Below are 23,303 nucleotides of genomic sequence, written 5' to 3' on the forward strand. Positions count from 1 at the left end.
TGTGTTTTCTGACTGATGTATGGAGAAACACATGAACCTCACCTTTGAAGAGTTTGTAAGTATGCCAGTTTTCACTGACCAGGTGTGTGGTCCTTTTCAATGCTAAGGGGTGAGGGAAGTTTTGGAACTCATGGGGGTATATTTTTAAGACCTAACAACCTATATTTCCACGCTTTACTTTGCTGAATATTTTGTGATTGAAAATATCTGTTGGGGTTCTCTCACCAAAGAGTACTTGCCCCAAACATGGATCTTGGCATCCAGGGAATTCTCCCTTTTTATACTTAATTTTCCTTGCAACCTACACAAATCATCTGCCATAACTCAATCTCTTTCACAATTTTTCAGTCTTAGTAGAATTGTCAGTAAATTAATGAACAGATGTTCAGGGGGGAATTTTGGAGGTCAGAGTGACCATTTCCACTCTTCAGATGAAGCTTTTCAGCACTGATAGCAGACTGGACCACTGTTCTTTTCTTCCTCCTTGTAGTTAATTTTGCATGCTCTTTTGTTGTCCCATAAACAGACAGAAACCACTTTTGATGAAATAACACAAGCATGTGCTGGTGTTTTTTCTGGTCATTTTGTTGTTCTTGATGTAGAGAGACCAAGTTATCATCAAACCTGTAATTATCAATCTCGCCATGACTAAGTCTCTGTTGAATAATATCTCAATAGATTTCCAGACAATACCAGCCAGAGTCTAAACATGGGCATAAAACGCCTTCCTGCCATTCTAAGCAAGGGAGAGGGAAGAGGGAGAGAAAGGATTTCTGCTTTTCTCTTTGTTGAGATGTAAAATAGTATTTTAATTTGTGAATTGGTAGGGAAGTGCTGTTCCTGTCAAGGCAGAGTATTGTACTGAGCGTGGTTCTGAAGCTAAGGTTCATTTTCCAGATGGAAATGAGGGTGTCGGATGAGAAAGAATATTTGCCTCAGTATGTTGCTGTTTGTTGTGCCCATTCTCTTTCATCTGCCACATATAGTTTGCAAACATACACGTTGCACCATCCATGATCTGTCCAGAATTCCACATGAATACTACCAACCTGGTGATCATATTATTGGCGGACTTGCTTCTCACCTCCTTACTGCTTCTGACAAAGAAGACTTCAAGGAAAGGCTAACGACCAGTCAACTTCTTAATACCTTGTAAAGACTTCATATGACACGTAATCAGATGTCACAAAAACATCCCCCTGCTCTGACCAGGCTTACTCAGAAACAAGTTCCACTGATTTTAGAGGCATTTCCTTCCAAGGATAGGTGTCGGGGGGGGCACTATCTCAGAGCTGAAGAATTGGCTTGGAAGGAGGGAAATGGAGATCTGAATGTGTCGTCAGTGAGATGAGAGAGTCTTTCTTTCATTCATGCGTTCTCTCCTCCCCACATCCCACCAAATTTCTTCCAAGAAGACTTTCACAAGAAGAGCCACAACTTAAACTTACCTCCTTTAAGATGGAAAGCCCTTCTCTGTTCTTAATATTGAACTTCATCTCTGAAGGTTTGGGGTGAAGGGCCTTAAAAGCTCACCTCTCCTTTGAGATGAAATTCTCATTCAGATGTTCTCATCCAAGTCAGGCTAGTCTTATATGACCCTCCCAGTTTAAAATGTGTCACAGGTTTGAATATGATGAGAATAACTCTATTAAGCCTGGCTACCTGCTTCTCTGCATTTCAATACACCTTTTGTTCTGGGATCAGATCAATACCTGTAAATAAACAATTTGTATATGTCCAAGCCCAAACGGCAACCTGTACACTTTATTTTTATCATGTTAGATCTTCAGATGAAGGGGGGTATATTATTATTATTATTATTATTATTAATCATCTTCGTGGTTTCAAAATATTTTATGGCTTCTGTTGATGTCTCTGTGTGACTGTCAATGTCTATAGCCTTCTGCTGTCACTATGGTGCAGGCTTGTTCGATGACAGAGGACTGGTGACAGGGGAAGAGAGGGAATTTCATTTATAGACAGGGCTGGATCAGGTCCATTCATTCCAATTGGCCTGGGCAACAACAGACTAACTGGCTGAAGGTTCTGATCAGCCAAGAAATGGCAGTTAAGTGTCTGTAACCTGAGGTACCACTGTATTAATAAAAGTGAGCTACAAGTATAAAAGTGGAATACAATGTATTCCTTCAAGGGAAACGCCTTTGCATATATACTAGGACACAATTTCAACTAAAATGCTGAAGAATTGTCAAGCCTCCCCCCCCCCCTTTTAAATTGCATAGCATATATTTCAAAAATATAGCATGAAATTCTCATTGCAGTGTTGTGCCAAAGAACTACCAGCATATTCTGGCCTTGATATTTGCTGTCAAGGAGATCAATGAGAACCCCAAGATCTTACCAAATATCACCTTAGGATTCCACATCTATGACAGTTACTTCAATGAAAGGATGACGTACCGGGCAGCTCTGAACCTTCCCTCCACATTTATACCCAACTACAAGTGCGGCACCCAGAAACACCTGGTGGCAGTTATTGGGGCACTGGACTTTGATACCTCCCTCTACATGGCAGACATATTGAGCATCTACAAGATTCCCCAGGTAAGATACTGCCTTGGACTCTTCACACTCAATCACCATGATCTTTTCTATCCAAAAACGTTTTGTAGAGTTGTGACTAAAAAAGGAGGGTGGTCCTGCTCTTCAGAAAATGTGTTTCCTGTGGGCTTTGCAATTAAAGATGTCTGCTCTAGGTGGGCAGTCCTATTTCCCGTTCTTAAGCACACTTCCCTTTTCTCTCTGCTCTAGGTCTGAGCAGTGCCTCCCCTGAGTCCTCTAACTAGTCTGGTGTCCCAAGTGCAGTAGATGATGCAGTCCTATTGGTATATTGAAGGAGGATTCAATGGCAGGACCAGTTGGTTTCTATCTCAGGCAGCAGAATGTATTAGGTGTGACCTGGCCTCACCCAATAAACCAAGAAGTGTGGGTGGTGTGGGAGAAGGTGGCCCTCTAAATATATGAGGTTCAGACAAATTAGAGCTTTCAAAGGTCAATACTAGGATTTTCAATAGGTGACTTTCTCTTTATCTTTGGAAATGGTCCTGTTTCCTGGGCCAGTTATAAACAGAGATCAGTAGCTTTGTCTTCCACAATACAGAGATTCTACCGAGGAATGCAGAGAATTGTCTGGATTGGCCAACAAACCTCACACTTTGGCTCATGTGTTGGCAGAAAGGTGCCCTCTTTTCACTGGAGGTGAAGGAGGCATGACCTACACAAGATTGGCAACAGCAGCTTACTACTCTATGGCCTTTACACCCTCATGCATCAACTAGAGCTAAACATCCTAGTTATATAAGGCTGCAACTTATCCACAGTTGGGGCGCAGGAAACAGCACTCCCACCCCCCCAGTCCTGCTTTCCGCCCTCCTGACTGAGAAGGTACTGAGGTACTGGGTTTGTGGGAGACAGCTCATATCATTTCGCTTCCTTACTTCAACTCCTTAAAAAACACACCTCCACATTCCATTCTGCAAATTGACATTTCTTCCAACTTTTCCTGTGGCTTACTGGCTGTAGACTTAAGGTGCTCTTTTGCAAATCTGGAAGCCTGCCTCTCTGGAGGCAGCTGTGCACACGTTCTGGCATTTGTGTGTGATTCTGTGCGTCTGTGGTACAATAGAGGTTTGGAAAGGAAGGGAAGGTAGGACGTCATAAAATGAAGAGGTGAAATGTTGTGATGAAACAAAGGGGATGAAATGGAGAAGGAAAATTAGGGAGAGGGACAGCAGCAGCTCAGGAAAGCAAGGAGAATGACCTGGAGACAGAAGATGAGGAGAAAGGAGAGCAAAGCAGGGCAGCACTCCATGGAGGACAAATCGGCCACCACCACCACCCCCACCAACTTTCTGGAGTCTCTTTCCTGAGGCAACTGGCTCATCTTGTCTCCATGGCAGGCAGGCCCTGAATACACATACAGTCCTTCTTCAACATTTATGAATTATGCATCTTTATTCCTTTTAGCTCACTTATGGTTCCTTTGCTCCAGAAGATCCTGGTCAAAGCCAATCCACTTCCTTCTATAGGATGGTGCCCAATGAAGCCCATCAGTATACTGGGATTATTGAGTTACTTCTGCACTTTGGTTGGACGTGGGTTGGGCTGCTCGCTGTAGATAATGATAGTGGAGAGAGATTTATTCAGACGCTGAAACCTCTGCTCTCCCAGAAAGGCATTTGCTTGGCCTTCTCAGAGACAACCCTGAAAACCACATATTTGGGAGAGCTTTATGTCATGTATTCCCATGTTATTATGGGAATCTATCATGTTATTATGGAAAGTGAAGCCAAGGTTGTTGTTTTCTATGGAGGAACAACGCCCATGATTCGCTTGCGAATAATGCTAGTGCTAGGTGAAATGGAAAATATTAACAAAACATCTGTGGGCAAGGTGTGGATTCTGACAGCACAGGTGGATTTCACAACATTGACTTACCAAATGAGTTGGGATATGCATGTCTTCCATGGTTCCCTCTCCTTTGCAGTTTATTCAAATGTGGTACAAGGATTCAAAGCCTTTCTTGAAGTCCAAAATCCTTTTGAGGAAAATGGAAATGGCTTTGTCAAGCAGTTCTGGGCACAGGTATTTCTCTGTTTGTTTCCAAACTCCAATACAGAGGAGCAGGCCAGTGGAACCTGCACTGGCGAGGAGAAGCTGGAAAATCTCCCTTCGTCTGGCTTTGAGATGAGCATAACAAGCCACAGCTATAGCGTCTATAATGCTGTTTATGCCACAGCACATGCTTTACATGCCATGTTCTTGTCCAGGACCAAATACAGGGCAGCGGTGGAAGGAGGGATGCAGAAGCTTCAGAAACTGCAGCCTTGGCAGGTAATGCCTATTATAACGTAGAAGTTATTTGACATGGACAGTGAAGTGATCTCTTTCAGCTTTTGCCTTCCGGAAGAAGGTACAGGGTTATAAAGACTAGGACTAGCCTCCTGAGAAACAGTTTTTATTCGATTGTGATTTTGGTTTTAAACACAGTGTAAGGTAGTTTCTATGGGAATCTGTTGTATTTAATGAACCAGGCTGGGATAGCTGGGATAGCAGGCTTGTTGGTTTCTGAATGTGTGATGTAGATTTTAAGTTTCATTGTTCTGTATGGGACAATGACAATAAAGATTATCGTATCGTATCGAAATGTAGAAGACTACACTGAAAATTTTCAAGTACTGACTGCAAACTAGGATCCTCCGCTTAACGTATGCAGATAAGCTGCTCCTCCAGCTGTTAAGCAGTTGCTGCGAATCCTGCACTGTGCTGCTTCTTTGTTGTTGCTTTTTTAATTAATTTTTATTAACAGGCCAATCAAATCACATTAATTATAAATCACATTAGTTCCAAATTATACAGCCAAATTTTTAAATTTTTGTTGGGGGTACCCATACTTCGAGCTCCAAAAGGGATCCAAACATCACTCTTGTTGCTGCTTTAATTACACAGTTCTGTCCAGTTCTGTCCAGATAGTCTCTTTGTTATTTTCCTCATCTTCTTGTTGTTATCATATATTCCTTTCTTTGTGATCTCTGATAATCTTCACAAGCGGGTTGAAAACAAACATATCCTGTGTGGATTTTACACTCTCCAAGAGCCATTTCCACACCTCCACAAAGAACATTCCCACAGTCTGTCCGTTGATTTCCACAGGCTTGCCAATCTGTATCTAAGGGGGCCCTGCCAGGTCAAATTCACATTCCGATAACCATACATTCACATTCCAATGACCATGGTCCTCCCCCCCCCCTCGTCCTCCTGTGGGCAGGCCTGTCTTAATGAATCTCCATTTGTAACTGCGTCATAAAGCTTTCTTTCCATCCGATGTTCCCACCAGTCCTCTCTTTGATCAGTAATTCATTTCCAGACAGTTCTTAATCTCCTGCTTGTGATTAGTAATTTGCGACGATTCTTTCTCTCTGGGGGGGAGGGTTATTGGGTACTCACATAAGACACACAAAAAAGAAAAGTTTTTCCTCCCCCCTTTCTGTTTCGCTCTGACATACCGATCTTTTAATGATGAGTCTTCACTTGATTTATTGTCCAACCCATCGCTCTACATCATAGAGATCCCATTAATCAGCAGTCTTTACTCCCGATCTTCACTTGAAGTATGTGCATTTGCTTCTATTCCAATTAAATATTTCGAGCTGATGCAAACCAGTGCATGATTCAGAGACAGCGTCCGGGAGAGCCGACTCCACCCGAGGGCTTTGTGCCTAGTGCCCTCACCCCCTTCTTTCGAATCCAGGGGTGAATTATGGACACAGCAGGCAAGGCAGTACCCCCAATTCCCTGGGGGGGGGGAGGGAGACTGCATACTCCCATAACAGCCTCTTAATTACCTCGTGTGGGTCGGAGAGATGTTATTGTCGGCCATCTTCCAATGCGCCCCCTGGTGGCCCCCCTGTGCTGCTTCTTTGTTAGTAGGTATCTATGTTTGTAGAGAAACTGTAAGTGAAGCAGGATCCGATCTTGCTCTGTCCTGCTCCTTTACAAGCAGTTTCTCTGCACACAAGTTGAGGGGAGGATACAAGCCTACAATGAGAGGAGAAGGTGAGAGCAGCTCAGAGAATTCACATGTAGGCTGAGTTTCCCCAAACCAAAAGGCTTTGTTGCCCGTTTGCTCCCAAAGTGAAGGGAAGTGACATAGACGAAGCCTGATAGGACAACTTGCTGCATGGAATTAACCCCCTTCACGGGTTGATTAGAAGCATGATGGTTATATGAGGCCTACAATTCTCTTCCATGGGGTGGGAGATATTCAGGGGGTGGGAACTGAAATCCATGGATTTTTTCCTCGTTTCTTCTTGGTCGGGAATGCATTAGGATTTTCCCTATAGGAGAGAAAGGAAATCATTGGCTCTCTCTGTGAATGCTCGCCTTACGAACCAATTCCAATGAGTGGATTCTGTTTGCATAGGAGTCCCTGCCAGAACTGAACGTTGGAGGCATCCTGAGTGTCAGTAAGGAGAGACATATGCATTACTTCATAGTTCCTATTTTTCCTCCAATGCAGCTCCATCCCATCCTTAGGAGTGTCTCCTTTAACAATTCTGCTGGAGAAACGGTATCTTTCAGTGAGAGCAGGGAAGCAGAAGCTGGCTTTGATATTGCCAACATAGTGACTTTTCCAAATAACTCCTTCATGAGAGTCAAGGTTGGAAGACTGGGTGGGGAGGCTGTCCCAGGCCAGCTGATTTCCATTGATGACAACAGACTGGTGTGGCACCAAAGCTTTCACCAGGTGAGGCATAATTCTTACATCCTTGAGAGACGGGAAAAGAGAATATCTTTAACATATAGAGATAGGAAAAGAGAATATATTTAACATTACATTCCAGCAGATCACGCTCCATTTGAGATATTTGTTCCCCAGATGGTCAGGTTGAGTACACTTTTTTTAAAGCATAAATAGAAAAATGAGTAGTTTGGCTCTGAGTCTGGAATAAGTATTTTAGTGTCTTCCTATTTCTAGTTGGGGTGGGTTGAAATACTACTAATTTCTGTGTGCTAAAATGCTAATGTGTTTATTTAAATGGGCAGGTTTCACCCCTTTCGTTATGTAACCCAAGTTGCCCTCCTGGTTCCAGGAAGGAGAAGAAGGAGGGGGAGCCATTCTGCTGCTATGATTGTGCTCCATGTCCTCAAGGCAAGATTTCATCCCAGAAAGGTAGGGGACACAATATATACATGGTACTTTGCAAATGTATAAAGGAGACATCTGTGATATTTCTATTTGAACCTTAAGAGTTTCACAGTGGTAGCATTTGTAGTTGCTATCCAGAACATCTGAAATCTGAATATATTATTTTCTCTCCAGATATGGATGACTGTGTTGGGTGCCCCGAAGATCACTATCCACACAGAGACCAATCACAATGCATTCCAAAGACCATCAGCTTCCTGTCTTTTAAAGAGCCTCTGGGGATGAGCTTAACATTGTTTGCTCTTTCTCTCTTTCTCTTCACAATATTAGTCCTTGCCATCTTCATTAAACATCAGGACACACCCATTGTCAGAGCAAACAATCGGGACCTCACCTACACTCTCCTCACTTTCCTCCTGCTCTGCTTCCTCTGCCCATTGATCTTCCTCAGCCCTCCAGAAAGAGTGAGCTGCCTGCTCCGACAAATGGCTTTTGGCCTTGTTTTCACAGTGACCGTTTCTTGTGTTCTGGCCAAAACGATCACGGTGGTTCTGGCCTTTGTGGCCACCAAACCAGGATCCCGAATGAGGAAGTGGGTGGGGAAAAGACTGGCAAGCTCCATTGTGATTTCTTGTTCCCTTATCCAAGCAGGCATTTGCACTGTGTGGTTAGGAACATCTCCCCCATTCCCTGATTCTGACATGCACTCTGCGATGAGGGAAATTATTCTAGGCTGCAACGAAGGGTCAGTTGCCCTGTTTTACTGTGTCCTGGGCTACATGGGCTTTTTGGCCATTCTCAGCTTTGTTGTGGCCTTTTTTGCCAGGAAACTGCCTGACAGCTTCAATGAGGCCAAATTCATCACCTTCAGCATGTTGTTGTTTTGTAGTGTTTGGATCTCCTTTCTTCCAGTGTACCTGAGCACCAAGGGGAAATACATGGTGGCTGTGGAGATCTTCTCCACCTTGGCCTCCAGTGCTGGGATACTGGGCTCCATCTTTGCTCCCAAATGCTACATCATTGTGTTGAGGCCTGATCTGAACAGCAAGGAGTGCTTAATAAAGAAGAAATAACAAATTACCCTAACATCTCTGTTTTTTGTTCTATCAGAATATGGGCAAATTAATCTCTCTTTTTCTACATCGTATAACCATGTTGTATTTTATCTGTTACAATTCCTATGTGATTCTCCAGTAAGTAAGGTTTCAGTGGAACTGCTACCGTCAGGATTAATCAGTAGCATTGATTTCAGTAGTTACAGGCAATATTTGCTACACAATTTCTGGATTTTTTAATTATTTCTTTACTTTTCAATTTCTTTTTTTTTTATTTAAATGATATTTATTAAAAGTTTAAAAATTACAGAAAAATAAAAAAAATAAAAATAAAAAAGAACAGTAACAAAACATATAAAACATATAAAAGCAATACAACAATACAGCAAAAAAGAAAAACAAAGAAGAAACTAAAACAAGCATCCAATATTCCATATCTTTACCTTTCCTTTACTTGTTTCATCGACCTCCTCACACCTCCCTTTTTTTGTATTCTAGTTCAATTCACTATTTCAGCAAGTTCTTTCCATCTTTCTCAATTTTTATTCTATAATTTATCTTAACGATCTAACCTTGATTTTTTTCATTTTAACCCATTATCAATCAGCTTTTACTTAATTCTTTGTTACATTTCTACTAAAACCATGTAACTTCATTCCAGCATCCTTCTAACACTCATTAATTTTACAATGTTTCTGTAAATATACTTTAAATTTTTTCCAGTCTTCTTCCACCGACTCTTCTCCCTGGTCTCGAATTCTGCCAGTCATTTCCGCCAGTTCCATGTACCCCATCAGCTTCATCTGCCATTCTTCCCTGGTGGGTAGATCTTGTGTCTTCCAATACTTTGCAATAAGTATTCTTGCTGCTGTTGTAGCGTACATAAAAAAAGTTCTATCTTTCTTTGGCACCAATTGGCCGACCATGCCCAGGAGAAAGGCCTCTGGTTTCTTCAGAAAGGTATATTTAAACACCTTTTTCATTTCATTATAGATCATCTCCCAGAATGCCTTAATCTTTGGGCATGTCCACCAAAGGTGAAAGAATGTACCTTCCGTTTCATTACATTTCCAACATTTATTATCGGGCAAATGATAGATTTTTGCAAGCTTGACTGGTGTTATGTACCACCTATAAATCATTTTCATTAAATTCTCTTTTAAGGCACTGCATGCCGTAAACTTCATACCAGTGGTCCATAACTGTTCCCAGTCAGCCATCATAATATTATGTCCAACATCTTGTGCCCATTTAATCATAGCAGATTTCACCATTTCATCTTGAGTATTCCATTTCAACAGCAAGTTATACATTCTTGACAAATTAACTTTAGGGTCTAACAATTCTGTTTCCAACTTTGATTTTTCCACCTGGAAGCCAATTTTTTTATCCAAATTGTACGCCTCCATTATTTGATAATAATGGAGCCAATCTCGTACTCTGTTTTTTAGTTTTTCAAAGCTCTGCAGTTTTAATCTGTCACCCTCTTGTTCCAAAATTTCCCAATACTTCGGCCATTTGGCCTCCATATTGAGTTTTTTCTGAGCCTTTGCTTCCATTGGTGACAACCATCTCGGGGTTTTATTTTCTAACAAATCCTTATATCTTATCCAGACATTAAACAGTGCTTTTCTTACAATATGGTTTTTGAACACTTTGTGTGCTTTAACCTTATCATACCACAAATATGCATGCCAACCAAATACATTATTGAAACCTTCCAAATCCAAAACATCCGTGTTTTCAAGAAGCATCCATTCTCTCAGCCAACAAAAAGCGGCTGATTTATAATAAAGTGTTAAGTCTGGCAGGGCAAATCCACCTCTTTCTTTAGCATCAGTTAATATCTTAAATTTTATACGAGGCTTCTTGCCCTGCCAGACAAATCTGGAAATATCTCTCTGCCACTTCTCGAAACAGTCCATTTTGTCCAAAATTTGCAGTGTTTGAAACAAAAATAGCATTCTTGGCAATACATTCATTTTTATCACAGCAATTCGGCCCAGCAGTGAAAGCTTCAAATTTGACCATATTTCTAAATCTTTTTTCACTTCAGTCCAACATTTTTCATAATTATCCTTAAATAAATTCACATTCTTAGCAGTCATATTAACCCCTAAATATTTCACTTTCTTAGCCAGCGTCAGTCCTGTCTCCTTCTGAAACTTCTCTCTCTCAATCTCTGTTAGGTTCTTTTCTAAAACCTTAGTTTTCATCTTATTCAACTTAAAACCTGCTACCTGACCAAATTCTTGAATTAGTTCTAATACTCTTTTAGTGCTAGGTTCTGGCTCCTGTAAAGTCAATACTAAATCATCAGCAAATGCTTTCAATTTGTACTGTTTGGCTCCCACTTGTATACCTTTTACCAATTGGTCCCTTCTATACTTTTCAATTTCAATACCACTTTATATTTTTAATAAAAATCTCAAAGTGGTGTACAGCATATCAAAACAAATAAAACAATAATGCAATAGCTGGGTGATGTTCCTCCGGCCTCATTGGTCTTACTTATAACAAGGGTGGTATTGCTAATGGGCTTTGGTTCAGAAGATGGGACTGGTTGGTTCTGAATGAATATTTTGAAGAAAAACCGTTTTGAACATGAGTGCAACAAAAATCCTTTTAATTAGAAAATACAATATTATCACACATTCTTGGGAAAATGGTGGAACAAGAAATTTGGTAAATAAAAAGACCATTTTATTCCATAACCCACTATGAATACTGAATACATCTGGGCAATTGTAAAGTTAATTCTCTCTTACATCTTGATATCTCAAATACGTTAATTAACCATTCCTTTTGTATTTGCTAATCATTTTTTCTTTATTACATCTATATACCACCCCTCCAAATAGTTCTTTGTTTCACATACTCACATTTTTTTGGGCAGTCTATATGTTTCCATATCTGAGGTGTTTTTCTATTAGGAGCAGAAATAGCTGCTTGTGCTTATAATAATATAATAATAATAATTTATTATTTATACCCCACTCATCTGGCTGTTTTCCCCCAGCCATTCTGGGCAGCTTCCAGCACAATATTAAAATACAATGATTCATCAAATATTAAAAGCTTCTCTAAACAGGGCTGCCTTCAGATGTCTTCTAAAAGTCTGATAGTTGTTTATATCTTTGACATCTGATGGGAGGGCGTTCTACAGGGCGGGCGCCACTACCAAGAAGGCCCTCTGCCTGCTTCCCTGTAACCTCACTTTTCGCAGTGAGGGAACCACCAGAAGGCCCTTGGCGCTGGACTTCAGTGTCTAGGCTGAACAATGGGGATGGAGACACTCCTTCATGTATACTGGGCCGAGGCCATTTAGGGCTTTAAAGGTCAGCACCAACACTTTGAATTGTGCCCAGAAAATTACTGGGAGCCAATGTAGGTCTTTCAGGATGAGTGTTATGTGGTCTTGGCAGCCTCTCCCAGTCACCAGTCTAACTGCCGCATTCTGAATTAGTTGTAGTTTCTAGGTCACTTTCAAAGGTAGCTGTCAGGGAACTGCCATCAGTGCCGGAGGGAGAGAGCAAAATCCAGAGGGATTCCAGAGAGCGTCCCAGGATTGGGAGAGGCAGCCAATCTTCTGGGGAAGAGAATCAGCGTAGCACCAGTGGAGAAGGGGGGCAGATGGGGGAAGCGGTGAGGCGGTCCCATGACTCCTTGCCAGGGACCAGCAGGGAGAGTGGAGGTCCTCCGCTGCCTACGCCCTCCTTGCGCAGAAGGCTTTCGCGCAGAGAGAGTAGGAGGAGACTAGGCGTCAAAGAGCTTCTTTGCTGGAAGAAGTTTAAGAAACGCCCACTGACGGATTCTGCCAGCAATTGAGACAGCCACGGGTGAGTGGCTGTCCGGACAGAAAAGGTTCACTCAGGCAATCCAGCCAGGTGTTTGCACCGGCTTACGCACGAGCAACCCCTAGAACCATTACAGCAATCTGTCAGTCCCTGACGTTGCTTGTGCGCAGCACAGGAGAGGCAGCACGATGAGCCAAACGGGGCCGGCCGGAGAGAAAGAGCAAGAAGCCATGGTGCGAGGTCTGGTCGAGAGGAACCGAGACCTGGAGGCACATGTCACTACCCTGTCTGCGTGGCTGGAGGAGAGACAGGCTCAGGATGCACAGGTTAGAGCCACCCCGATAGGGAGGAAGGTCCCGGGGCTGGTACACAAGTTTGGTGGAACGCCCCAAGACTACAATGCCTTCCGGACGGAAATTCAGTACGCTTTGGAATTGCAGAAAAACGACTTTGCGGACGACAGGGAGAGGGTGGCTTACATTATTGGACATCTGCAGGATGGGGCAAGCGAATGGATCAGGCCCTTGATGGCATCGGGGAATGATGCTTTGAAAGATCTTAAGAAATTCTACCTCGCGATGGACGCGATGTTCAGTGAGATTGAGCAAAGCGTGACACGGAGGGAGCTGATGGGGTGCAAGCAGGGGAGCCTGACCGTCAGAAACTACTGGTTGCGTTTTGCGATGTTAGTCCACAAGCTCGGGTGGGATCTGGACTCTGAACCAGTACAAATGTTGTTTGAAGCGGGTCTGGCCCCCAGAGTGAAAGACGAGTTGTCCCGAGCGCCCCGCCCGCGGTCGATGGATGAACTCACAAAGGCTGTGCTTGCGATTGATGTACGCCAGGAAGCACGGGCTCGGGAAAAGCGGGAGATAAGGGCGGAACGTTTCCATGACAACCGCATTCCGGAGATGCCGAGGGAGCCTTCCCAGGCGGCGGAGCCGATGGAAATTGATGGAGCACACGCGCGCGAAGTTTCAAACGGTGGGGAAGGTCGGAAAAGGGAGGGGAAGGAGTGGAAAACTACCAAGAAGTGTTTCCTCTGTCAGAGGCTGGGACATTTTGCAAAGGTCTGCCCTCAACGAAAAGCCTGGCAAGGCATGATGGGGGCTGCAGGCCACGACGATAAGGGGGAGGAAGAGCAGGTGCAGGGAAACGACAATGCCTGGCTGCCAACCAGCAGGGGCAGCAGCCAGGCCAGCAACCAATAGAAGTGCCCCAGCCTGACCCCCCCAAGGCAGCTATAGCCATAGAGGTGGTGCTAGAACTCCCAAATGGGCACCCCGTCAAAGTGGAGGGGCTGCTAGATTCTGGCAGCTCATGTAATTTCCTCAGCAGAGACTTTGCTCTGGAGCACCAACTCCACCTGTTGCTACTAGATTTTCCCTCACAGGTGACCACCATCGATGGCAGGGAACTCCTGGGAGGGGAAGTGACACACCAGACACCGCCAGTGCGAATGAGTGTCTCCAGACACACGGAGACCATTGCCTTTCACGTGGCCACGCTGGCAGGACCCCCGATAATACTGGGTATGAGCTGGCTGGCAATACATGACCCAGTGGTGTCATGGCATCAGCGGTCAGTCACCTTTGGGTCAGCTTACTGCTTAGAACACTGTCTGGGAGGGAAGGAACCAAGAAGGACTGTGGCCAGGATGGCTGGGGTGGCCCTGGAGCAAAAAAGGGAGGTGCCAACACAATATGCTGATTTTGAAGGAGGTTTTCAGCGAGAGGGAGGCAGACAGACTGCCCCCCCCCCACAGGCCATTTGACTGCCAAATCAACCTGCTTCCAGGGGCTCAGTTACCAGTGGGTAAGCTGTATGCCATGTCCGACCGGGAGATGCAGGAGTTGCGGCAGTTTATTGACAAGAATCTGAAGAGAGGTTTCATAAGGGAATCAAAGGCGGTGGGAGGCAGTCCAGTGTTCTTTGTGGACAAAAAAGAAACTAATCAGCCCAGATTAGTCGTGGATTACAGGGCCCTAAACCTGGTGTCAGAACCCGTGACTTTCCCAATGCCCAGGATTGACGATATTTTGACACGTGTGAGGCAGGGGAAGATTTTTACCAAGCTGGACCTCAGGGGAGCATACAATCTGATTAGGATAAGGGAGGGGGACGAATGGAAAACGACCATGTTCACCCCCCTGGGGGCCTTTTGAGTACTTAGTCATGCCATTTGGATTACAATCGGGGTCCGCCTGTGTGATGGGACGATGAGCTGCTTGTGCGTAAAATCCAAGTCCCTCAGAGTTTGGTCAAGTTTGCAAACCTCTGTCTGTAACGGAGCCCCTTAAACATGGCTCTGTCAGTCGCTTGCAGATTCCGACAGTGGTTGCTTTCGGAATCGCTTCCAACATAAAAGCTCCTTAACAGAAACACGTCTTCTGGACTCTCTGCGTGACAGTTTCCGGCGAGGAGTGGGTGTCCCTACAGGAGGTCCTGAAACCTCCCCACTGTTTTCACTGGAAGTGTCTCGGAGCCATCCCTCCTGCTCACTTTCCCTCAGCTCAGCTCTTCTCCCCCCTACTGGTTCCCTCTTCAGCTGCTGAGTCTCTCCCAACCTGTGTGAGCCCTTCCACCTCCCTTCCTTCCGATGGCAGTTCCCTGACATCCACCTCCCCTCCAGGGCCCCCTTCACCCCCTCCCGCCCCCTCCTCTATGGGCGGTGAGGAGGCAAAACCCCGGAAGGAACTTCCTTCACCTTCCGATGTCCCGAACACTTCTCTCCACCTGTTGCGGTTCCTGGTCTCGAAGTACTCCTCCTCCTCAGAGTCCATCTCCCCTTCCCCTTCCGAATCCGTGAATCCTTCCAACTCCTCCTCCTCATCGGTGGTCCCAAAGTATTCCCTCCGGAACCTCTCCACAGGCTGAGGTTTCCTTGGGAACCTTTGATGGAACGTTTCTATCAATACCTCGTCATTGATATCTTCTGCCATTACCCAAGTGTTTTCTGACTCCGGTTCTCCTTCCCACGCTACCAAATACTCCACCTGATCCCCCTTCCACCTGGCGTCGAGGATTTCTGCCACATGGCTGCTGCATTCCCTTTCTTCTATGATCGGTCCCCGAGTGGACATCCCTTCTCGTCCCCCCTCATACGGTGACAGTAACGACCTGTGAAATACTGGGTGCAGTTTCATGTGGTTGGGTAACCGGAGCCTGAAAGCCACTGGGTTGACTTGTTGAATGACCTCAAAGGGACCCAACCTCCTGGGTCTTAATTTCTTACAACCTCCTTTGAACGGCAACCCTTGGGTTGACAGCCACACCCGATCTCCCACCCTTATGGTTTCACCTTCCCTTCGGTTCTTGTCTGCCTGCCTCTTGTATTCTTCCTTCGCCCTTTCTAAGTTGAGTTGGAGCTGACGATGGATTGCTTCCATTTCTTCTACAAAATGCTCGGCTGCCGGGACGCTCCATCTCTCCCCTCCTCCCCCTGGGAATGCCCTGGGATGACACCCATAATTAGCCAAGAAGGGGCTCATCCCTGTGGACACATTCTCTGCATTGTTGTAGGCAAATTCCGCCAGCGCCAACTTCTCTACCCAGTCATTCTCTCTGTCATTGACATAACACCTCAGGTATTGCTGGAGGACACCGTTTGCTCTTTCCGCCTGCCCGTTGGTTTCAGGGTGCCGGGCAGTCGAAAAGTTGACCTCCATCTGCAGTAAGCTCATGAGCTTCCTCCAGAACCTGGAAGTAAATTGTTTTCCCCTGTCTGAGACCACCCTCAATGGCAGCCCGTGCAACCTAAAAATGTGTTCTACAAATAACTTCGCTGTCTCTTCCGCCGTGACTGCATGCGAACAGGCTACAAAGTGGCACATCTTTGTCAGTAGGTCTACCACCACCATGATGGCTGTTTTCCCCTTGGACTTCGGCAGATCAGTCATAAAATCTATCGACACTGCCTCCCAAGGTCGTTCTGGGGTTGGTAAGGGTTCTAATAGCCCCGCCGGCGCCCGCCTCTCCCCTTTGGCTCGCTGGCATTGCTCACACCCTCTTACATACTCCCGTACATCTTCCCTCACCTTAGGCCACCAAAATTCCCTGGTGACCAACCACATGGTTTTGTGTTGTCCAAAATGCCCCGCCGTGGGGCTGTCGTGCAACTGCTTGAGTACCCTCCCCCTTAAGTCTCCTTCGGGGATATACAGTGCCCCTTTGTAATACAACGCTCCATTTCTTTCCTCAAAACCACCTGGTTCCTCTCCCTCACCCCTAAGACCTCTGAGCTTATTCTGGGCATATTCATCATTCTCTGTTTCCTCTACCAGTTCTCTTTGCCCCACCAATGCCGCCCCACACACCCAGCGGTCCTCTGGGATGACATGTCTCTCTTCGGGTGCCCCCTCCCCTTCCAAATATTCAGGTTTGCGTGAGAGAGCGTCCGCCCTAACATTTTCTGGACCTGGCACATAACAGATTTCAAAGTGAAATTTGGAGAACTCCTGGGCCCATCGCACTTGCCGTTGGTTGAGCACTCGTGCCGTTCTCCAATACTCTAAGTTCTTGTGGTCCGTGCACACTTGCACCTTATGTTGTGCCCCAATTAATAAATGCCTCCATCTCCTGAACGCTTCATGAATGGCAAGTAGTTCTCGGTCATACACCGTGTAGTTCCTCTCAGAATTGTTCAGCTTTCGCGAAAAAAAGGCACACGGTCTCCACTCTGACTCCTCCTTCCCAGGCTGCAAAAGCACCGCCCCCACAGCCCGGTCTGATGCGTCCGTCTCCACTCGCATCGGTTTTGTAAATCCACATGCAGGAGCTGTTCTTCCGAAGCGAACGCCCTTTTCAGTTCCTCAAAAGCTCGCTCCGCCTCCGCCGTCCAAACGAATTTCCTCTTACTGGTGAGACAGTCCGTAATGGGAGCCGTCAAGTGGGCAAAATTTCTGATGAACTTCCGATAGAAGTTTCCAAATCCAAGGAATCTTTGCACATCCTTCCTTGTTTTCGGTGTTTTCCATTCCAGTACCGCTTGGACCTTGCCAGGATCCATGGCCAATCCCTTGTCCGACAAGCGGTACCCCAGGAATTCCACCTCCTTGGAATGAAACTGACACTTCTCTAGCTTCACCCACAGCTGATTGGCTTGCAGTCTGCCCAACACTTCCCTGACGTCTTTTACATGCTGCTCCTCAGTCTCTGAATATACTAACACGTCATCTAAGAAGGCCACACAATTCTTGTAAAGCAAAGGCCCCAGGACGTGGTTCATAAACGATTGAAAGCACGCGGAGCCTCCTTGTAGGCCGAAGGGCATAACTAAATATTTAAATGCCCCCAAAGGGGTGAACATGGTGGTTTTCCATTCATCCCCCTTCCTTATTCGTATCAGGTTGTACGCCCCCCTCAGGTCCAGTTTAGTAAAAATCTTTCCCTTCCTGACCCTTGTCAAAATGTCATCAATTCTGGGCATTGGGAAAGTCACTGGTTCTGACACTGCATTTAAGGCCCTGAAGTCCACTACAAGCCTGGGTTTGTCCGTGTTTTTTTTGTCCACAAAAAACACTGGGCTGCCCCCCACCGCCCTGGACTCTCTGATGAACCCTCTCTTCAGGTTCTTGTCAATGAACTCCTTTAGCTCCTGCATCTCTCTGTCTGACATGGCGTACAGCTTGCCTACAGGGAGCTGTGCCCCAGGGAGTAAATTGATTTGACAGTCAAAGGGCCTATGTGGGGGTAGTTTGTCTGCCTCCCTCTCGCTGAAGACGTTGCTCAGGTCGGCGTATTGTTGGGGAACCTTCCCCTTCTCCGTTACTTCCGTCCCTGCTAGAGTGGCTCTGGCCCCTCCTTGAGCCTCCCGCTCTTTGCAGTGTTCTAGACAATGTGCTGACCCAAAGGAGACCACTGTCTGATGCCAGCCCACTAGCGGATCATGTAACGCTAGCCAGCTCATCCCCAAAATAATGGGAGCTCCTCCCAAGGTAGCCACATTAAACGCTATTAGCTCAGTGTGTCTTGCTACCCTCATTATCATTGGGACGGTCTGCTGGCTGACTTCTCCTCCCAGCAGCTCCCTTCCATCGATCGTGGTCACCTGCAAAGGGTTACTTAAAGGGATAGTCTGTATCTGGTGCTCAGCAGCAAACTCCTTACTCATGAAATTACAGGAGCTGCCTGAGTCCAATAGCGCCTTTATCTTTAGTGGGTGTCCGTTAGGCAGCTCTAGTAACACCTCTATCACTAGGGCGGGTTTAGGAGGTTCCGGCGTGGGCACTTTCACTGCTCTTTGGCCTGGCTGCTGTGCCCCGACGGTGGCAGCCAGGCGTTGGCTTTTACTTGCTCCGGTACCTTTTCCTCCCTCTCCCCAACAGCTCCCGCCATTCCTTGCCATTCCTTTCTTTGGGGGCAGACTCTGGCAAAATGACCTGGCTGTTGGCAGAGATAACATTTCTTGGCGCCCTTTCCCTCCTTCTTCCGCTCTTCACTGGGCTTTGAAACTGCGCGCGCGCGCGCTGTTCCAATTTCCATCGGCTCTCCCGGCGGGAACGGTGGCTCTGGAATCTCTGGAATGCGAAGCTCCCTCCAACGTTCCCCCTTCCCTTCCCGCCTCTCCAAGGCTCTCGCCTCTTGGCGCGCTCCTATGGTCAGCGCTGATTTGGTCAGCTGGTCCATAGACTCCGCCCTGGGCACCCGGGAAAGTTCGTCTTTCACAGCCGAAGAAAGCCCTTCTTCAAAGAGCATTTGAATGGGTTCCGCCGATAGATCCCACCCCAATTTATGGATCAACATGGTAAACTCAGTCCAGTACTCACGCACAGATCGGCTCCCCTGTTTGCACGCCATTAACTGTCTGCGTACCACTCCCTGCTCAATATCGCTGGAAAACATCAAATCCATAGCACGAAAAAACTTCCTCGTATCCTTCAGGATGTCATTGTTTGTTGCCATCAGGGGCCTCACCCAGTCTTTCGCCCCCTTTTCGAGATGCCCAATCACAAAAGCCACCCGCGATTCCTCGTCGGGAAAGTCATCAAACTGCAGATTAAGGGCATATTGCATCTCTGTCCTAAAGGCATGATAGTCCTTGGCCTCCCCCCCAAACTTCTGCACCAATCCTGGCAACTTTCTGGCGAGCGGGGTGGTTTTCCCCTTCTCTGCATCTTGAGCCCTCCTCTCCTCGAGCCTTGCCGTCTGCAGCGCTAGCTGGACCTCCAACGCCCGGTACCTTTCCTCCAGGCTTGGACCCGCTCCAGCTCCTGCTTCTCCGGTTCCGGCTGGGTTGCTCATGATGCCTTCTCCTGCACAAACTGCTCACAGAGACTGTCGGAATGCTGTGATGGGACGATGAGCTGCTTGTGTGTAAAATCCAAGTCCCTCAGAGTTTGGTCAAGTTTGCAAACCTCTGTCTGTAACGGAGCCCCTTAAACATGGCTCTGTCAGTCGCTTGCAGATTCCGACAGTGGTTGCTTTCGGAATCGCTTCCAACATAAAAGCTCCTTAACGGAAACACGTCTTCTGGACTCTCTGCGTGACAGTTTCCGGCGAGGAGTGGGTGTCCCTACAGGAGGTCCTGAAACCTCCCCACTGTTTTCGCTGGAAGTGTCTCGGAGCCATCCCTCCTGCTCACTTTCCCTCAGCTCAGCTCTTCTCCCCCCTACTGGTTCCCTCTTCAGCTGCTGAGTCTCTCCCAACCTGTGTGAGCCCTTCCACCTCCCTTCCTTCCGATGGCAGTTCCCTGACAGCCTGCTTTCAAGCCTTCATGCACTATGTGTTGGGGCCCCTGCTGTACAAGAATTGCGTAGCCTTTCTGGATGACGTCTTAATCTATTCGGACAATGAAAAGCAACACGTCAGAGACGTCAGGGAGGTGCTACAGAGATTGAAGAAGCATCAGTTGTGGGTCAAGCTGGAAAAATGCCAATTCCACGCCAGGGAGGTCGAGTTCCTGGGGTACAGGTTGTCAGACAAAGGACTAGCCATGGATCCGGGCAAGGTGAAGGCAGTGCTGGAATGGAAAGCCCCCCAAAACAGAAAGGATGTGCAGAGGTTCCTAGGCTTCAGCAACTTCTACAGGAAGTTCATAAAGAACTTCGCTCACTTGACAGCGCCCATTGTCTTAGTAGCAAAAAGAAGTTCGCGTGGACAAAGGATGCGCAGCAATCCTTTGAAAAACTGAAGAAGGCGTTCGCCTCAGAAGAGCAGCTCCTGCACATGGATCCGGAGAAGCCCATGAGACTGGAGACGGACGCGTCCGACCGCACGATCAGGGCGGTCCTTTTGCAGCCTGGAGCCAAGCAGAACTGGATGCTGTGTGCCTTTTTCTCTAGGAAGCTGAGCAAGTCAGAACAAAACTACACGGTGTATGACCGAGAACTGCTTGCGATCTATACGGCATTTTGGCAATGGAGACATCTATTGATAGGGGCGCGGCACAAGATCCAGGTCCGAACTGACCACAAGAACTTGGAATACTGGCAGACCGCACGAGTCCTCAACCAGAGACAGATCAGATGGTCTCAGGAGTTCGCCAAGTTTTTCTTCGAGATCCGATACGTGCCGGGAGAGGAAAACGTAAGGGCAGATGCTCTCTCCTGGAAACCGGAGTACATGGAAGGAGAGGGGCCACCAGAGACCAGGCACGTGTTCCCCGAGGACCGGTGTGGGGGGGGGGAGCGTTGGTTGGGAAACGAGAACTGGCAGGGCTCACCAGAGACGATGAGTTTGCTCAGACAAAAATCAAGGAACTCAAGGACGGAAAGGAAGTCAATCGAGGTTTTGAGGAAAAAGAAGGACTACTGTACTATAAGGGGGCGCTGAATGTACCAGGGGAGACTTTGAGGGGGAAGGTACTTAGACAACTCCATGACAACCCAACAGCTGGGCACTTTGGACAGCACAAGACCATGCTACTTGTCACCAGGCAGTTCTGGTGGCCAAAGGTGTGGGAAGACGTAAGAGAATATGTACGAGGGTGCGACCGATGTCAGAGGGCAAAGGGGGAAAGGGCTGCCCCCACGGGGCTACTGGAACCCTTACCTACACCGGAAAGGCCCTGGGAGGTGGTGTCCATTGATTTAATGACAGATCTGCCCAAGTCAAGGGGCAAGACAGCGGTCATGGTAGTGGTCGATCTACTGACTAAAATGTGCCATTTCGTAGCTTGCTCACATGCAGCAACGGCAGAGGAGACAGCCAGGCTGTTTGTGGATCACATTTTTAGACTGCATGGGACTCCATTGAGGGTAATCTCAGATAGCGGGAAACAATTTACTTCCAGGTTCTGGCGGAGACTCATGAGCTTGCTACAGGTCGAGGTGAGCTTCTCGACGGCGAGGCATCCAGAAACCAACAGACAAGCCGAAAGAGCGAACGGCATACTCCAGCAGTACCTACGCTGCTATGTCAGCGAGAGGCAGAACGATTGGGTAGAGAAATTAGCTTTGGCTGAATTTGCGTACAATAACGCTGAACACGTGTCCACGGAAATGAGCCCTTTCATGGCCAATTACGGGTGTCACCCTAGGGCCTTCCTGGGGCGGGGGGAGGAAGGATGGAGTGTACCTGCGGCTGAGCAATTTGTGGAGGAAATGGAGGCCTTACACCAGCAACTCAGGCTGAACTTGGAGCGGGCCAAGGAAGTCTACAAGAGGCAGGCAGACAGGCACCGTCGGGAGGGGGAGGCCATACGGGTGGGGGACAGGGTGTGGTTGTCGTCCCAAGGGTAACCCCTAGAGGGAGGGTGCAAGAAGTTGCAGCCTAGGCGGCTGGGGCCGTTTGAGGTAATACAGCAGGTTAACCCCGTGGCATTTAAACTCAAGTTGCCTGACAGCATGAAGATACATCCGGTGTTCCATAGGTCCCTACTTTCACCTTACAGGGAGGAGCGGGAATTCCCGGGACGGGAGGGAGGGGTTACCACCCACCCGCGGGTAGAGGAGAGGGAACACTGTAACGAAGCCACGGAAATACTCGATTCAAGTTGGCGAGGTCGCCAGGTAGAGTACTTGGAAGCCTGGGAGGGGGAACCTAGGTCTGAAAACACTTGGGTCCCGGCTGAATCAATCACTAACGGGTATCTGGTGGAAGAATTCCACGGTTTGTTCCCGGAGAAGCCCAAACCATTAGCTAGATTCTGGGAGGAAGAATTTGGACCCACAGACGACGAAGGGGACTTTGTGGGTTTCCCTGCCTCCGAAGAGGAGGGAGGGGAGGTGTCCGAGGGAGAAGGATCAGACTGGGAGGTTCAACCAGCGGGGAGAAGTCCAAGCGGATGGGAGGCTGGTTTTGAATCCTCAGAAGATGATGACAGTTCCTTCAGGGGATTCCACGCATTGTCGACCGAGGAGAGAGAGGAGGTTGTACTGGAAAATCATGCCAGGGGTGGGGGGGGTCCTGAGGAGGAGGTGGATGTCAGGGAACTGCCATCAGTGCCGGAGGGAGAGAGCAAAATCCAGAGGGATTCCGGAGAGCATCCCGGGATTGGAAGAGGCAGCCAATCTTCTGGGGAAGAGAATCAGTGTAGCACCAGTGGAGAAGGGGGGCAGATGGGGGAAGCGGCGAGGCGGTCCCATGACTCCTTGGCAGGGACCAGCGGGGAGAGTAGAGGTCCTCCGCTGCCTACGCCCTCCTTGCGCAGAAGGCTTTCGCGCAGAGAGAGTAGGAGGAGACTAGGCGTCAAAGAGCTTCTTTGCTGGAAGAAGTTTAAGAAATGCCCACTGACGGATTCTGCCAGCGATTGAGACAGCCACGGGTGAGTGGCTGTCTGGACAGAAAAGATTCACACAGGCAATCCAGCCAGGTGTTTGCACCGGCTTATGCACGAGCAAC

The 23,303-nt window shown here is 47.3% G+C and overlaps 2 protein-coding genes across 3 annotated transcripts in view; both read left to right on the forward strand.

The window, feature by feature from the left end:
• The first annotated feature begins 660 nt into the window (after positions 1 to 660).
• LOC308460366 (vomeronasal type-2 receptor 26-like) lies at positions 661 to 8,747 on the forward strand. Of its 2 annotated transcripts, XM_080976655.1 has the most exons (6): positions 663 to 938; positions 2,283 to 2,565; positions 3,988 to 4,854; positions 7,040 to 7,267; positions 7,567 to 7,693; positions 7,844 to 8,747. In XM_080976655.1, the coding sequence occupies exons 1-6, from the start codon at positions 898 to 900 to the stop codon at positions 8,740 to 8,742; spliced, it is 2,445 nt and encodes an 814-aa protein (XP_080832781.1). In that variant the 5' UTR covers positions 663 to 897; the 3' UTR covers positions 8,743 to 8,747. The 2 variants fall into 2 exon arrangements, with proteins under 2 accessions (XP_080832782.1, XP_080832781.1); XM_080976656.1 differs by lacking the exon at positions 7,040 to 7,267 and having other exon boundaries at positions 661 to 938.
• The window catches only part of LOC308460367 (vomeronasal type-2 receptor 26-like), a 37,935-nt gene continuing 16,653 nt past the window's right edge, over positions 2,022 to 23,303 (forward strand). The window contains exon 1 of the mRNA XM_080976657.1: positions 2,022 to 2,088. The gene's annotated coding sequence lies outside the window, so the exon portion shown is untranslated. The remainder of the gene's footprint in view (positions 2,089 to 23,303) is intronic.

This window comes from Podarcis pityusensis, assembly GCF_964106645.2.
Source record: "Podarcis pityusensis genome assembly, chromosome: 13".
Lineage (NCBI taxonomy): Eukaryota > Metazoa > Chordata > Lepidosauria > Squamata > Lacertidae > Podarcis > Podarcis pityusensis.